At 36.6% G+C, this 17,817-nt stretch overlaps 1 protein-coding gene across 1 annotated transcript in view; it reads right to left on the bottom strand.

Moving 5' to 3' along the window:
• The window catches only part of LOC103771590 (cyclin-dependent kinase 19), a gene marked incomplete at its 3' end in the record, with an annotated part of 75,487 nt that overhangs the window by 54,207 nt on the left and 3,463 nt on the right, over positions 1-17,817 (bottom strand). Inside the window, exon 3 of the mRNA XM_008938891.1 lies at positions 7,995-8,135. Coding sequence (XP_008937139.1) covers positions 7,995-8,135 — 141 coding nt within the window. The remainder of the gene's footprint in view (positions 1-7,994; positions 8,136-17,817) is intronic.

Below are 17,817 nucleotides of genomic sequence, written 5' to 3'. Positions count from 1 at the left end.
CATTCCTGCACAGCAGCTGCTTGTCAAGAGATGGATGCACAAACCTACATCTAAATTTACTTTTGATATCAGCACATAAAAATCCTTTTTTACAAATGCTGGTGGAAAGGGAAGTTTCCCTGAACTCATCATTTCACATTTTTTTTCCAAACCCACAGTTCACTTGCTTAGCAACATGCAAGTGGGACTTTTAAAAACCACTTCAGTTCTGCTGCTTTTAAGTAACTTTTATAATTATTTGTTGGCCTGGAAAATCTTCTTGGGAGGGCACAGGGAGGAAGCAGTTCTATACTATAAACTAGTAATAATAAACATGGAGAGACTTTTCTCATTTCTCAAAGGTTTTGACATGAAAGTAAAACATCAGTATCAACCTAATATTTTAAGAAAATTCCTGGTGCAGTCATATAGGACAATTTATTTTAATTCTTAGTCTTTTTAATGCTCATTAGGACAAAAGAAAATGCCAACAAAAAAAGTTAACTACATAAACCATATTGGTATTATACGGCTTTCACTCAAAGATTTCATAGCACATAAAGCAGTAAGCTACAAATTACACGCATAAACAGCTAGCAGGTTGGGAAACAGTGGCGAAGACAGGTTAAGCAAGTTGTGGCATCAAAGTTCCAGAGCAGAGTCCAGATCCATAGTGAGCGACTGCAGACTTACATACTGGCTAAAGGAGGATTACTATGAGAAAATGTCTGTTTTTTCAGTTAAACGCTACACCAAAAGTCAACCAGTCAACTAAAAATCTGAAAACTATTGGAGCTTTATTGACTGTCATATAATTGAATTACTGAAAATTTACTAAAATGTTGGTATTCTATACAAGCATCATGATGGATCATTTAAGATACTCATTCTAAATAAACAGATTTAGACAACAAATTATCAGTGTTACAGGATGAAAGACTAATTAGTTTAATAATTTCTGAATAGGCTGTGCCTTTTTAATGGAGGCAGAAGTTGCTGATTCCCACAGAAAGTCATTTGTCTGGCCCCTTCAGTCTGGGTTTTCTCTTTCTCTTTACTTCTGACAGGAGAAAACCCACAGTCTCCAGATGGCTACAGTTTCCAGACAACCCAGAGAGAGAACAACTACTGCATTGTTCACTGGACACTGCACAAGAGATGCAGAGCCAGAGCACCAGAGAAGACAGTTTGCCTTGAGCACAGTCATGGCCGGCCAGAGCTGGCTCTGCTCACCACCCAGGCATCTCTTGGCTCTGCTCAACATTCGCCCTTGCATAGATACAGAGTTTACTGTTACTGCAGCAGCTGGATATTTAGGGGACTCATCAAGCAGCCTGAATCTGGGAGCTCACATATCTGATCCTCAGATAATATCCAGCCTCATCCTAAAGGCTGTCTACAGACATTCACTATATCAACAGACACGCCAAGTCAAAATTATATCACACCTCAGCTGTCTGCTATGTCTTTCCACCAAAACCACCCAGATTAGCACTCCATGAATTCTGCAGGTGGCAGAAGTTCATGGACACTCCATAACCTAACTCTGGGAACACACACAAACTGATGAGCTTTAGCATGGAACAAAAATAGCTTCTGCTAATTCAGATGACATAGTGAAGCAAACTACACAATACATATGTGATCTCCTCCTTTAAGAGACAAGTGGATGAGAATGAAAAAGCTGGAGATTGGAAACTAGCAGCAAAGTCTTTGCCACAGTTGGATTCCTCCTCCCTCTCACCCCTCAGTGATATGAGAACGGGAAGCCTGACTTGGAGAGAAAGGGTTACTCTGAGCAAAAAAAAACCACATGGACATGGAAGCACCACCAACATAGCATACTCGGCAACCAAAGTGTCAAGGAAAGGCTAGCTCAAGTAAGACTTAGTCCTAACTGGAAAGATGAGATTGGACATCACAAAAATCCTGAGAAAAGCATGTCTTGGCTACAAGTGAGGAAAACTTGAAGGGTATGTACACAAAGAAGGCTGAAACGGAACTTCAGAAAGACACTTATTGTCTCTTCTTGCTTTTTCCATTAGCTGTGTCTTCTGAAAAAAAGAAAATCCATCTTTGCTTCATTTTCACAGAAATTCCTTTTAGTTACTGTGTAGAAGATTGGAAGAAAAACATCTTTTAGAAATAAGCCACAGACAATTATTTATTCCATTTTGTTGTTGTTTTGAGAGTTTGGAAGCTGACAGGTACATTTGCTGTCCTTCTAAGTGACAAAAAGCAATACTTAAGTTTTCACTACAGCCACTTTTCTTCACTGAATACCACCGTAAGAGCTGTCTGGGAGTACAAAAAGGACTCTACATCCAGAATTTGCTTCAGGATTTAGTCACTTGGTTGCAGAAGTCTGCCACATGACCACCCACTCTCTTCCAGAGAAGTAAGACAAGCGCCCTTTTCCTTGCAACCACTGTCCACATTTGCTTTAAATGCCAAAGAAGGTGTATTGTATATTGAGATTTTAGACTGTAAACTGGAGGACCTCAGAAACAGGCTCACTCTGCTTTCTGCCACTGGCAAAAAAAAATTATTTCAAAGAACTGCAAGTTGTTTCTTCAAAAAACACAAGTCAATCCACCAAATCTTAGATTTATGTTGATAAATTTCAGGTGCTCATTTTATTCTTCCTGGCCAAAAGCTAGGCACCTACAAAAGTACAAGTACCAAAATGGTTAAGGAGGAGGAGGATTACAGATCATATACTTAACACTGCCATCAGAATAGGACAATGTCACTGAAAAATTGAAGTCTACCCTCCCTTACGTCCCATCTTTGTCCATTTAGCTCCCACACATCTATCTAGCCCATATATCCACCTTACACAAGCATTGTAATTACGTGCTGTACCAGATCAGGGAATGAACTTGGGTAAAGATCAACCTCTTCCTCATGAGTCTGCTTTCAACTCATGTTAGTTGGTCAACCCCATCTTGGAGAACGAGAGGCAGCACAATGAAGCAGAGAGAATTGGAGGAAGCATGGCCTTCTTCTGCATCAACAGTAAGTTATACATACAAACATGCCCAGAGAACCACCTTCTCTAGAATCTCCCCTCTGTCTCACTTTATTTTAGATACGTAAATCTCTTCCTGAACAGAATAATACAATTTTTTTTTTTTTTTTAAAATCTCTTTCACTCTAACATCTCTGCAGTTTAAGACTCACTGACACCTTCTATTTCATCAGTACATGTTAACTCTGCCCTTTGAATGTAAATCAAAACTGGGGAGTTCAAAGGTGTGTCAAACATTAAGTATTTATACCACTTTTGTTCCATCTAAAAGACTTTTGCTATAAGCCAATCTCTTTCATATGTAAAAGGGCACAGTTCATTTAAATATTCTAAAGCTGTAGAAGGGCAATACAAGAAAAATCTGAGAAATTCTTAGTCAACAAGTACTTAAAATTATAATAAAAACACTCCAGGAATTTGGCTCATGTTACAAAGCCAATTTATATGACTATAGCAATGAGCAAGTTTCTGATTTCAGAATGCTGAAAGCAACTATCTAACACAATTCTAGAGAGAAGGGAGGGAGAGAATAATAACAATAACAATAATAATAATGCTGCATTTCTCTGATGAGTTTGATTTCCAACATTAGTTTTTCAACCTGTAGTTTTATTAACATTAAACAATCTTTTGAAGAAATGCTCAAGGATGTAAGTGGAATCTTAAATGAACTCCTCAGTATGGTTTCTGTGCACTCAAAACATCTCATAGGTAACAGCTCCCTCCAGGAAAATATAACCTATTACAAATAGAAATTGCTTTTATCAAGTTCTAAAGGAAATAAGTCTCTGCCTGCTTTTATCCTTAAGCAAATAACACGAACTACAGAAGGGTTATTAGTGCACAACAGAGCGTGGAAATCCTCTCTATTGATAACACCAATGCACACTGAGCAGTGTATGGAGGATCTCCATTTTTAGACATCTCTGCAAAGGAAGGCCTTTGCTGAACAGTCCTGTAGAATCTAAATAATGCACATGTTGAGGAGGAATGGGCAAAGACACCATAATACCCTGACACACTGTACTCCACATGTTGCATCTTCTAACTTGCCACTGACACAAGATAGAGCACAATTTTAGGTCTCCTTCAAGTGGACAGCCCACAGTGTATACCAAGCACTTCAAAACCCAGAAGTTCAGTACCAAAATTTTCTTTCTTTAATATCGATCTGTATTAATCTCTTGTTCATAATGAAATGCCCCAGCAGCTAGCAGAGCCAGCAAAGCCTCCCTCCTCTCACACATGGCTTTCAGGAATGCTGCTGTGCTGAAAAGGCAAAATGACTGTTGCCCAAAAACATGCAATCCAACAACAAAACCCCACTCCAAATGGCTTGACAGGAGATCAACTGTATGGACCTTTACATATTTACATCAACTCCAAGGTCAGACTTACAAACTGACACAACCCTATTCAAAGAAATTGAAACTACTTCTCCTGTCCCATGTTCTGTACTGGCTTGAGTCTTGCTGTAAAGAAACTTGCTGCTGAATATTTTTTAACTGACAGAAATTAACAGCTTGGCCAAAAAATATATCTAAAAAGTCACTTCGCACCTTTCAGCTACCTTCAGGATAAGAAAATCATGGAAAAAAAATAACCCAAATATTACAAGAAACTGAAAGATAATCCACACGGAATTATTTTCGTATTACTAGAAGTATGAGTGTAAATGTATTTGCTGTTATAATTTGCCTCATTTTAGGCACTTTCCTAAATTTGGACTTGTGTTGAGAGGGTTTAAGCAGACTTAAGTCTTGCATCAGAAGAGATTCAAGGTAAACAAAGTTACACTGATTTAGAATCTCAGTTGAATGTGATCTATTCAAAACACTTCTACTTTCATCTAAGAATTGAAAAGGTTCTTTTTAACAGTAAAATAATCTGATCTAAGGGCAGTTGTTACTAGAACAACCTGTTGAGCTTTCTGCCACTGCTTCCAGCCTCACACTTCTGCACCAGCTCCTGCACACACATAAGCTCCCAGTGAGAACCCTCAGGGAGCCAGTTCTGCAGAAACCAAGCTCTGCAGGAGAAGAGTGAATACCTTCTGTGCATTTAATTCTCCGAACGAGCTCCGAATGAGTCAGGTGAGTGTCACCTGCAGTCCATTAAAGTGGGTGGCAATGCCTAGTGGTGGCAAAGAGGAGAATGAGACTGTCTCCTTGTGATAGGGATAATCCATTGGCTCAGCCCAAGGGCAGGACCTGTACTGCAACTCTGCAAGTTCACATTGTTCACTGGTTTTATTACCCTGTCACACTTTTGCTGACTACTGCTGATCTCAAAAATAACTTAAAACTAATAATTTTAAGGTATCTAAAAATATGACTCCACTGAGAACCAGCCTTATTTTAAAAAGCACATTTGATACTATATCTTCTTTAAAAACCTCTCTGATTTAAGACAGTACCAAATTAAGATTTAACCAATGTGCTCCAAATACCTACAAGTACTCTCATAAATACCTAACCTCCATGTTTCTGTTTTTCCCTTGCACCATTTGTTGAATAAATTCTGAAGGTCATTTCCATGGTTCAGGAGAATTTGACTAATATTATGATAAATATTCTTGGGGAAATGGATTTAAAAAAAAAAAAGAAAAGCAATGAAACAAGCACAACATGACTTTTATGGATGTCACCATCTTTGGTCAACATCCAAATGCACGCTAAAAATAGTAAGAACAGAGTTATATTAAACCAGGAAGGTACAAGGTGTCTCGATGCAAAATTTGGCTTACCTAAAATAAAAAAATTCACCGGATTTATGTTAAAACAGCTAAGAGAAAAACACCAGACAAGTTGCTCCTCATAAGACACTGAAGAGTTGGTATTTACTTATTATGCAAAAAGCTGATCCCAGTGAAACTGTGCCTGAGATACAGTCCTCAGAAGTAAAAATAACAAGTATAAGCATATGAATAGAAATTAGAGACAAATAAACTTTTTGGTTAACTGGGAATTTAAATTGGTTACTAAATAACAAATTGGTTAGGAAGTCCTAACTTCAAAAGCAGACAGAACACGTCCAAAATAACAACACGTTTCTCTTACTGTATTCAAGACACAAAATAACTATTTGAAATACCTGAATTCTTCAGAAATCTTCAGAAAGTAAAGTAAAATTTAAAATTCTTTCCTTTCACACACAGAGGTATCTCAGAATCTATTAGCTTAAATTCACATACCAAGAACACATTAGGACTTGACAAATTTCTGTTCTTCTCCCTTCTCAATTATGCCAATATCAGACAAGTACTATCATTCCAGAGCCATGAAAAAGAGTAGTCTTTTTTTCATAACAGCAACCATCCCTTCTCAAAATTCCATGAGAAAAGAAGAGACATTAGGCACCAGCTTTGTTACAACTCATCAACAACACGTAAGACCTGTAAGGTAGCAGCACTGGTCACAAAAAACACTTAGTGCCACAGGCTGAAAATAGCAACATCACCAAGAAAATTCTCTAGGGTATTTGTTATTATTATCTTAGATATGATCTTCTATTTCCTATCAAGATGTCAAGCTCATGTATGGCATTTTAGAGCGTGTGTGTGTATATAGATATACATAAAATAGTTTCATGAACACATATGCTTCCCTTAAACACAGCTGAATATAGACTTTTCAGGTGTTCCTTCTCAAGTTCTACCTAATTACAACTCAGTCTGCTAAAGCAACAGCTGTCTCCTTAGGAAAGTAATAATTTTAGGATGAAAATCAAGGTTGTACTTCCTGCTTTTGCTCATGGCTTCTATTCTGAAGGTGAAAACAAAACAAAAAACCCACAAATACAGTAATATCTGGGATTTAACAGAAAAATTGAGAATAAATACCAAAGAATGAGGTAAAAAAAAAAAATCCATACCAAAAAAAAAATCCATACCAAAACCTGAAACCCCACTTATGGCCACTGTTATTGGGTATTAGGATGGAAATTAAATAACATTTATTTTAGGATATGTCTATGACTTCTATTCCAGGCCTACCTTAGTTTATTTATATCTTTTCGGAAAACATTCTCTCTACTTCCAAAAATGAATCCAAGCCCCTATTTACTGTTAAAGACTCAAAACCAATCTATGCCTCACAAAACTTAAAGTTACTGCAAATTTCTCAATATTCATCCCTACTTTGACATATTGGGGCAACTATGAAAAGTAACCAAAAAAAAGCCATGGCTTTATACACAGATTACACTACATTTCCTACCGTACTTACTACTGATGTTACAATAGCATAACTATTGAAACAAATCTGGCATATATTGTTTGTCTCATGCCAGATATTCTAGTTACAATGCAAGTGGCAGCAAGCACCATACCCATACTGTTCATCTTTTGGTAACCCTTGGTAGTACTTCACTTAAGCGTGACAAGTGGTGGGAAACTTTAAGGGGAAAAGGGTAACTAAGACAAGGCAACTGGCTGCCCTTGTAATCTGCAGTCAACTTAAAGAGCCACTTCAGGTCATGAGAAATTTCAAGATGACAATTCTTTCATAGTTCTCTTCCCACGGTCAGAAAAAAAATACCACATGGAAAAGAAATACTCCATAAAAAAAACAAACAAACCAAAAAAAAACCCACAACACCACTCTTTCACTGGCTTTTATGGTAACTTGTGCTTAAACCAAGCAACGTATCAATCACTTTCCTACTTAAATGCTTTTTCAAAACCATGCAGAACTCCTAAGAATGTTCGACTGACATACATCAGCTGGCCCACGTACTGTTTTCGGATACTGGTATCTGCAATCCTTCTACCGGATCTAGCATCATTGTCTGAGCTCAGATGACTCAGATAAAAACAATGTGAAAACACAGTTTGTTTTCATGTTTAAAGTCTCCATTGGTCTCCTGCAACAATAACAGGAAGAGCTGTACGGATCGATATGCAAGATTACTAATAGGAACCTTTCTTCTACCCAAAAACAGGCACGTGAAACTCTCTTAAGCAGGTAACAGACGCAACACTTACCAGATCTCTGTGAAGCACCCAGTTTGCATGGAGGTAATGGATCCCATCGAGGATCTGGTAGAGTAGGGATTTAACCATAGATCTTGGCAACTGCATGGGCTTTTTATTTGCTTTTGAGGCACGGTGAAACTTGATAATATGCTAGAAATAAAACAAGTAGAAACATGAAGTACGTTAGGTAAGTAGCAAGGTCTTCTGTTGTTTTTCTTAAAAACTATTAACACTAATGGAATGAAATACATAACTGTTGAACTTTGCAATTAGAAGTAATAGTGATATGCTCACAATTTTCTTAAATAGTTTTTATTCTCCCAGTTGCTTTAAAAAACAGCTGTCAAGCTTTTGTTAATATCTAAAGTCCTGCTACTTACCTCCAGCAAAGGGTCTCTGACATTCTCCTCCCTCCCTCCTCCCCATTTGGGATCCTCTTATCCTCCACTGCTAGAGCAGAAGCTTCCAAGCCAGCAGTATCTACCAGAAAGAGGACTACACTCTGTGCCTTCACAACTTCCCTCTTCCTCTCCAAAAACACCCAGGACAGAGTGCTTGCAACTATTTTACTGTTCCCCCTAAATCTCAATCCCAGTGGAAAGGCAGTAAATAAATATTTAAGGTTGGAGGAAACAACTTCAAAAACTCTACACCACAACATTATGGTGAGATCATGTTCAAACATCTAAAAATGGTTATACTCTTTCTTCCAAGTTTTGGCTGTATACTTCATTGATAATGACAAGCTAGTGGCTCCTGAGTTACAGGAGTCAGTCACCCCACTAGAGGATAAATACCACTCAAAAACATCAAATGCAGGAAGGGACCTCAGCATTAATCAGCTGAAGAAATGAAAAAAACTATCAATAAAAGGTTGCTGAGAGATTCATAAACTAACAGATAAATTAGTTTAGATAGTTTCATAAACTAATTAGTATTTATTGTAAAATCAAAGTGGAGATGATGGGCTAGGTTTGGTTTTGCTACCCCATACAAGAAATAAAGTGGGGTGAGGCCCCTCTGCATTTTCAATTCTCAGACAAGGTGGAGTTATGGAAGGCACAAGCCCAGTCTTAACATATTGCCACTCAAACAACTAAATCCATGCATTCAGATTAAAAAAAAAAAAATATATCCACACCAACAAAACCCTCTTTTTCGAAAGCAATTCAAAGAAGCATCTCAAATAACTAGTTTTCCATTATGTGCTTTTTGAAAGACAGAAATAATAAAGGCAGTTTGCATTTTTACTGAAAGCAATTCAAAATGCTAATCTCTAGAGTGACAAGACTGCTAATTACCCAATTCTTTAAATAGGATTTCTCTAGTTCAAGATCATCCCCCTCCCCAGGTTAAAGAGGGGTAGCCAATGGCTGTGCTTTCATTGGTCCTCTGCTCCCTCTACCATCACCCCCTGCCAAGTTTGTCACCACTGTTCCAAATGAAAATGCTAACAGGTTATTGTTTCCTCGGGGTAAATGCTACCTCTGGCTGTCACCAGCACTTGACCCACTGTCAAACTGTGCTTAGCAAAGGTGTAGACCATACTATTTAAGGAGAAATTAAAAAAAAAGAAAAACGTTCCATACACATCAGAACAGTTTGCTTAATCCCTATGAAAAGCAATGTCCCCACTGAGCCTCCCACTACAAGACATACAACAGTGATGACTGTATATTAAAAAACAGTATAAAAGAAATCTACAGAATTATCAGGTTTTAATATACAGATGAGGGTCTTTAAACAAAAAAGCTCTTCGTACCTGATCTTTTAATTGAGCAATCACTCTGAAAACTGTAATAGAAAGCCTTAAGTGATTGTTTCCTTAGAGAAGTTTTTTCTTGACATGACAAGGAGATTCTATGTTAAAACTTCAACTGGGAGTCCCTGCCTTCCAGTATGACACGATGCTCACCGGATTCAGTTAGGCAAGTAATCTCTAAACCAAAGCTAACATAACTAACTAGATCAATGCAAAGCTAATCTCAGTTACCCAGCCAGACTCACCAGGTGTGGCTCACCACCACACTCATCAAAGCTGGTGCACACTCCAGAAGATGGCAGAACTTGCTCTTATCAGCCTCCGAAATGCCATTAAGACACATCCTAAATCATTTTGCTCTGATGTTAGGTTGTCCCAATCAGAAAGACTAAGAAAGCAAGCTCCTTTCTTAGAGTTATTGTATTGCAAAATTGAATTAAAATGGATAGGTTTGCTTTAAGCAAGCAATAATTTCACCATTATATAAAATTCACTTTCCTACAAAAGCAAATAAGAATTACTGTTGCCAGCTTACATTATAGAAGTTTATATTCGTCAAACCACAAACTTCACCCCATCACAGTTCAGGGAACTGAGCAGAAATTAAACTAAAAAAAAAAAATATCGCAGGGTCAAACACTACGGGGAACTGAAAAGCTGAATTTGCCCCATGCCACTGGAAGCAATACACAGTGCTTGTGACCAAGTCCTAGTCTCCAGAGTTTTGTGAAAAATGTACTTCATCCGATTTCTTGTATGTAACTAGCCATATGAAGAAAGGCCAACACACATAACAACACTAAACAGTAATTTTAATGGCAGTGTAAATCTAAGGAAGAAACAGAAGAGCAAATGGTTGCCATTGCTGAACAGCATCTCTTCTACTGGAAGCAGTGAGTCCAAGCTTTTTGTTATTTCTTTATATTTTCAGAGGTAGGTCTATATGGCACTACCACTGCTCTGGGAAAATAGTCCTCAAATAAAATAAACAGCATCAAAACAGAAATAAATGAATGGTCATAACAATTTGACAAAAGTTGTGGAGATGAGGCAGATCAGGGGTACAGCAAGATCCAAAGCAAAGAATGCCATACCAGTACAATTATTCTAAAGGAATTTTTTAACTTGGACAACTCTACTGACTTTAACTATGGCTGATAGATGTGCTCTTTCCATGTCTGAACATTCACAATTTAATAGTTTAAATCCAAGACCTCTGGAGTAGAAATGGGTGCAGGTACCAGCACAAACTAGGATGTTCTTTACACATAACTGCACTACACAAGGGGCATTCTCTACTAGCATCACTTCCTGAATAGTCCCAAAAGTGCAGCCTCAAGTATAGCATGTAACACCCATAACCTTAGACTTAAGTATGGAAGCTGTGGAATAATTTACAGCAATTATAGGAACTATAATCTGCACTCCCCATTCCCCAGATGATTGCCCTAACTACTAGGCTTCAAAACTGCACTCCTCCTTTCTCTCATTCAGTAAATCTTTTTGCAGACTAGCACAGGATCAGGACTGTTCCGTGAGCTGGGAGCACAGATTTGAGTCCTGACAGGTATGAAGGCCATTCTGCATCTCTCTCTCCACAAACCAGAAAGTGTGCTTGGACACTGCAGCTTCTAACCTTTAGGTATAATTCAAGTTCTTTGCTGAATCTTACCCCTACCTAATGGATAACCACTAAGGACAACACACGAGAACTAGCACAATTCAGTCAAGTCAAAGAGGCATGTTTGTAGCAAGACAACTAGCAGAGGGTAGCAGAGGGTCAAACGTCTTCAGCGTTTTCAATGTCTTTTTTCACCATCACGCACTAAAGATAATTTAATTCCCATATTCTGAGAGACCACCTGGCTACAGAAGCTGGAAAATACCCAAACACATTCAACAGAAGTTTAGGGAAGTTGTGTCAGTGTACACTATGAGTCATAAGCTAAAGAACAGAAACCCGTCCACAACGTTTTCCAGCCATAATTCCCTTTGAATAAGTTCACTGGGACACCCATGTGCAAGCTCTCCTTCTGAAACATCTAAAGTGCTCCATGACAAAAGAAGTATGCATGCCACAAGAGGTAAATGAAACTCCAAGTAATATTCAGATCTATTCTGCAAAAAGTAGCCAAGTCATTTTTCCTTTCTGTGCAACTGTATTTTCAGATTCCCAAATCTTAAAAACATGCTGTCACCAATTGGATTCCAAAAATGTTGTGAAGCCAGTAAAGTATTAACTTTTGATAATAAACAATGTAAAAATGTTTCTATTGCTTTTACATGTTTTGTTTTGAATTTAAACAAGGCATCAAATTTGTGACAATGGCTTTAAGTCCATATTCCAAATTAAACTACTACTTCACTAACAAACATTAGACAACACATTTATTAACATTCTAGATAAGTAAAGAATTATAATTTGCTGTTTTCAATCTCAAACTATTGCTTTTATTTACTAACTGCTTATTCAAAATTTTCAGCATAAAAAAACAAAATTGAAAGGAAAATGGGTTAAATATTTCAGTAAAACCATTTTAGCTTATGCAAAGACAAGACTATAAAAAAAGATAATAAAGTGAAACAGAGCTAAGCATTTGGAAAGAAAATACAGTGGCGACTCATGAAACAATATTTAATCCAGTATGTTGCCTGCCTTCTGTGCTACCTAGTGTGTTAAAACTGGTTTGGATATTGGCTGATGAGGAATCATTTACATGTTCTAAAACCTCCACCATTAAAGGAAACATAATGCATTACAATATAGAGCAAACTAATTAAGTTTGTTTCATGAAAACACCCGGTATTTAGCCAGCAGTTAAATGAGCATTGTTAAAGATTCTCGTTTTAACCTGCTTCTAAGGAAGTCAAGGTGATACAAACATAATTCTCTCCATGTTTATGTTATACCATGCCCAGCTCTGAGAATTGCTGTTAAGTATGACAATTTAAAACAAACAAGTCAGACCTGGTAGGTTTTCATGGAGGTAAGACAACAGCTGAAGGACAGATTTTATGCACATCTGACTAAATGAAGTCAACAGTGTGAGCTCCCACCTCAGACCTGAGATGATCCATAGACCTCAAGACACAATTCCCTATAAAATCTGCCTACTTGAGTTGTACTGCTAAAGGCAATGCTTTTTTTCAAAATAACATGCATCTCCATCAAACTGAAACACAACTGCATCACCACAGATGCCTCTCCCTGTGTCTGTCTGCTCCCATACTTCAGCAAAATAACCTCTTTCTAACCAATCCCTAAATCCAACCTTTGAGACTAAATCAGAATTGCATGAATAAGACAGGAAAAAGTACAATTACACATTAATATTAAGAGATGGAAGCTTGGATACACATTAAATCTCTACCAAGGTCAAGATGAACATCCAGGTTATATGGCTTTAAGTCTCATTTTAAACATCAAATGATCTCCATCTTCTCTCTTCAGCAAACAATAACCAAACGCAACTAACTGTTAAGTGTTAAATATAAAGCACTTAAAAGGCTATGGAAGAATAAATCAAAATCTAAAGGTGATATAAAAACTAATTGTGCATTGTTTGAATAATTTTTGAAAAAGGAAGCAAAAATAGACTTAACTAACCTGAGCAACACTTCTTTACTGTTAAATTAACCACAACTTCATATGCCTCCACTTAGGACTCATTTCAGAAACCAAAGTTTTAGACACTAAAAAAATTTTGGCAAGGGTATATCACAAGTAAAATGAAATTAAACTAAAAGTCAGTAAAAGAACTTCTACAGCCATCACTGAAGTTTCCACTTTTGGAATTATTACAGCAATCAGCATAACAGTCCTTCAAATGAGGAAAGTAAAAAAAAAAAGCCTCAACATCCTCCCTTAAAATGATGCCAGTACACAGCCATCATCAAGTATCTTTATAACGTCACTAACCAAACTGCCTAAGGAAAGAAACCATTTCCAAATGACAAGAGGGCAACATCTTAAGTAACAGTGAAAGGAGCTCTAATACAGTAACTTTTGCTAATGCCAACTTGCTTTAAACACAACCTTTGAAGCACAGAGTAGACAGATTGAATATAATTTCCCTAGGTTTTGCTGGGGTCCTTCTAGGTCTTTTACATGTATCAGCCCTAAGTACATTCTCACAATTTCTTTAGCATATAAGAATATTATTCATAGAGTTGCTAGCTGAAATTAGGTATATTTTTTTGTATATTGAGAGTCAGCTAGTGTTAGGAAATTCACATGTAAGAAGAATATTTTCTCCTTTCCATTAGTTGAGGATTATTTTTAGGTACACATGACTATGCTTATGATCTCTATCCTACATTTTTTAAAAGCACAAAATATACGTAACAAGTATTTCATAAAATACAAAGCCAGTTTGTCCATATCTTTTTATTATTAACAACAATAATTTCAAGATTCATTTTACTCCATGTTTCTTAGTGGTATTTGCTGCTAAGCAGTTTGTTGTTAGAGTCCACAGGAAACTAAAAATAACAGAGAAACATTCAATCAAACTTTTAAAATACCCAGATCATGGTTTAACTTGTCTCGGATAGTGAATGTATCATCACATTCAATATTATAAAATCATAGCTAATAATTTAATCACTTAAAAAACACTGTTAGTTCTTAATATGGCTATGAAACATATTCAACACATTTTACTGTGACAAAAATGTCACTGCGAGAAAATGTCACTGCTTGAAGTACAATTAAGTAATCATCATGCATTTAACATTTAATAGAAATTTTAATGTCTTAAACTGCATAAGCTTTACACAGGAAGTTCTGGACAGCAGCATAAAACTTAAGGCTAAGGTAAAAGAAGAACATACATGGAAGTTGAATAGGAAAATAAGTTATTCCTTAGGGATAAACCAATGAAAACTCATGCGTTTAAAACAACCTTTTTTTAAAAAATAAAGGCAAAAAATTAACATAGCAGAAAAATAAAAAAATACACATATGAATTGAAGAAATTATACCTGTTCTTGGAAGGATTTCATGCATTCACAATTTTGTAAGATTATGAAGTTCTAATTGTGTACTGGAAAAGGTAACTTAAAAAAAGTACCAATTCTACTTGTGGACTTAAGATGAACTCAGCTATGTGTTAACTGAACTACATTTCTTTTTCTTTACCTCAACGTAAATTACTCCGGACAGAAAACCTGGATACAATTTGGATTAGAAGCATTCAAAGACCTTACAAGCAGATACTGAAAAAGGAATGTCCCTCCCAAGAGAAGGAACAGGGGACAGATGGTTCTGTGCCTGTGAACGTCTGAAGCTGAAAGTTTCATACAATTGGACTATAAAGGTGTGAGACTGAAGTAAGTTACCAGGAATTAAGAAAGGATGTCACCTATAATGTGTGTGATATTCAGTGGTGTCTGTGAACACAGACATTTTTAACCTTGCATCAGATGCTCCCTTTACACAAGCTAAGGAATTTCACATTTACTTCATAGCATGAGCATATATAAGCAGTGATGACAGTGTAGACAATACACCATAGATTAACATACATGGCACATCCAACAGCCTAAGAACTCTACCAGTTTACAGAGGCTAATAGCCAAGAAAAATTGTATGGAAATCACACATGGATTATACTAAGGATTTTGGTACTTAAAGCGAACAAAAGTTATAAATAGTTGGTTAAAAAAATTGTTATGTTCTTAGGTATTCTTTATTGTAATCTCACTAATGGCTTCACATTGTTTTGTATTATGTAACTTGAGAGGTGGTGAAGGAAAAATCTTTGCTAGGCTTAGTTATTAAATTATTAATGTTTGCAGGAAAGGAAAACTGAAGTCTTCATTGGTACCTGTCAAAGTAGTTCAAATTAGCATGGCTTTCTTCAACCCTTGATAATAGTACCAACAAAAGTTACGGCACATTATAAACTATGCTGCTATCTAGTCTCAAATTTCAGATTTGAGCAGTCCACTCTTTGGAATTAAATGTAAAGTGAAAAGAAAGTTCTTGCTCACCACAAAAGAACTTTAATAAGTAAACTGGCAACATCACTTTTCCTAATTAGAACAGGACAATCTTTTTTTCAGCATTACAAAACGAACAGAATAAGATAGCATCTTATACAGTTTATTCATCTCTTGCCAAGTGTTTCCAGTACAGAAGCTGAAAAATGTAATGATTTTAATTAATCTGATGTTTGTGAGTGACGCGCGTTTACTCTCCTAATTGAATCCAATAGGAGTTACTAAAGCCGAGCAGATTTGAACAGGACCATTCCCATACTTGCACACAAAATTTGGTAACTACAAGCTACCTATGTTTGAAAACATTGGTCTCTGAGAATCTACAACTCTCTAGTGCCAGCACAATTCCAAAACTTAAATCCTTCTAAAGTGACACCCACAATGAATAGCCTTATTTTGGTTTTATGTGGTGCCAGAGGAGCACGTGGTGCTAAGCAATAACAAAATGTGCCAATCCCCTACTAAAATTTCTACCCCAAAGAGCTGAAAGGGCACAAGCTGTAAAGCACAGGAAATGCAAAACACAACACAACACAGACAGAATGACAAGTGGTTGTTATTACTGAAATGTGTTACAAAATAAGTGGATTTTCAGGAGTTTTTTTGAAGGAGGATAGTGAAGGATCTTTACGTACGTTAATTGGGAGGCTGTTCCATGTGTAGGAGGCAGCGTGGAAAAAGACACAAAGTTGGGAGTGAGCAAAAGAGACAAAAGGGGAATTAAGAGCGATGCTTGGGAAGTGCTGACAGTAACGGAAATGAGGACCAAGGTTAAGCCAGAACCAAGAGTGCTTTGAACATGGCTAACTTTATGCAAGGGAGGAAAAAGAATTCTTGGCAAAGGCTTAAGAAGCAAGGAAACATGGGCAATTATACAGAAAAGGAGAAATGGTTTGTGTAGTATGTCCCATACAAAAAAAACTAAAAGTTAGGAAAAGGGAGACCAGTTCACATCAAATAACTAGTGTAACAAATATTTCAGTCTCAAATAGAAAATAATTAACTTCACTGAGATAATGACTAATACCCAGCCAGATGTGAGGAGTGGCAAGAACATTAAACTCCAATGATTCTTTATCTAAAGCTGTTAAATCATGTGAAAAATCACCACAATGTAAAAACCACATGCCCAAAATAAATTCAAATGGAAGAGATAAGAAAAAAAGGTGTTTTAAACACACCATTCAATGTAGCAGTAAAATGTGTTTGTTGTAGTTGTTCCATAAAATGAGAAAACTCATTTGATGTACAAGTAAATTCTGTCCATAGAGGATTTTTAGCTGCTGCATTCCTATTCATCATGACTGTCACCAGTCATGAGAAAACAAGCTCTCAGTGTATGCTTAACTTCCATAGAGAAAACTTTTAAAACACAAAGCTACTAGCCCCTATGAATTATATTTTCTAAGCATGTGAAGCAAAATAAAATACTATGACTTTACTTGTTCTGAGCCAGAAGTATCTTTTTGCAATAAGTTTACTTTCCTTCTACACTACAATTTCATGTCATTTACGAGCTCTTGAGAGCCAGATACAAAGAAAATGAGCAATTTGTCACTAACCTTAGTAATAGCAACTTCTATGTTACTGAGGCTTTAAAAAGTAATACTGGAGTTCATATTACTACTTACTCTCCTTGCCAGTATTTTTAGGTTGCCAGGTTTAGACAAATCCAGGTCCAAGCAACTCATACCTTATCAATAGGTGTGGAGCTTGAATATTTGTGTCTGAGTTTAACTCATTATGTCATTCATGTCCATCTCCACAACAGATTACATCAAATTGTATCAGATTTTGCTGGAAACTTAAAAACAAATATTCAAGTCTCTACTTTTCCACACAGTGATAGTCCATCAGTTGGCCCAATGAACAGTGCTTATTTTTCTTATTTTCTATTCTCTCATACTATCATTGATTCATTATTTAGAATTAAATGACTGAATGTTGGTCACTTCTACTATATCTCAGAGGAGACAAAGCAGTCCCTCTCATTTCTTCTTTGTGTGTGTAAAACTGCAAGGAAAACAAAAATATTAAATACATGGTCTCAATTTAGGAATGCTTTCT

This window comes from Merops nubicus, unplaced genomic scaffold (assembly GCF_000691845.1).
Source record: "Merops nubicus isolate BGI_N331 unplaced genomic scaffold, ASM69184v1 scaffold22604, whole genome shotgun sequence".
In the NCBI taxonomy this organism is placed as follows: domain Eukaryota; kingdom Metazoa; phylum Chordata; class Aves; order Coraciiformes; family Meropidae; genus Merops; species Merops nubicus.
Note: the sequence above shows the minus strand (reverse complement) of the source record. Positions and strands in the feature narration are given on the sequence as shown.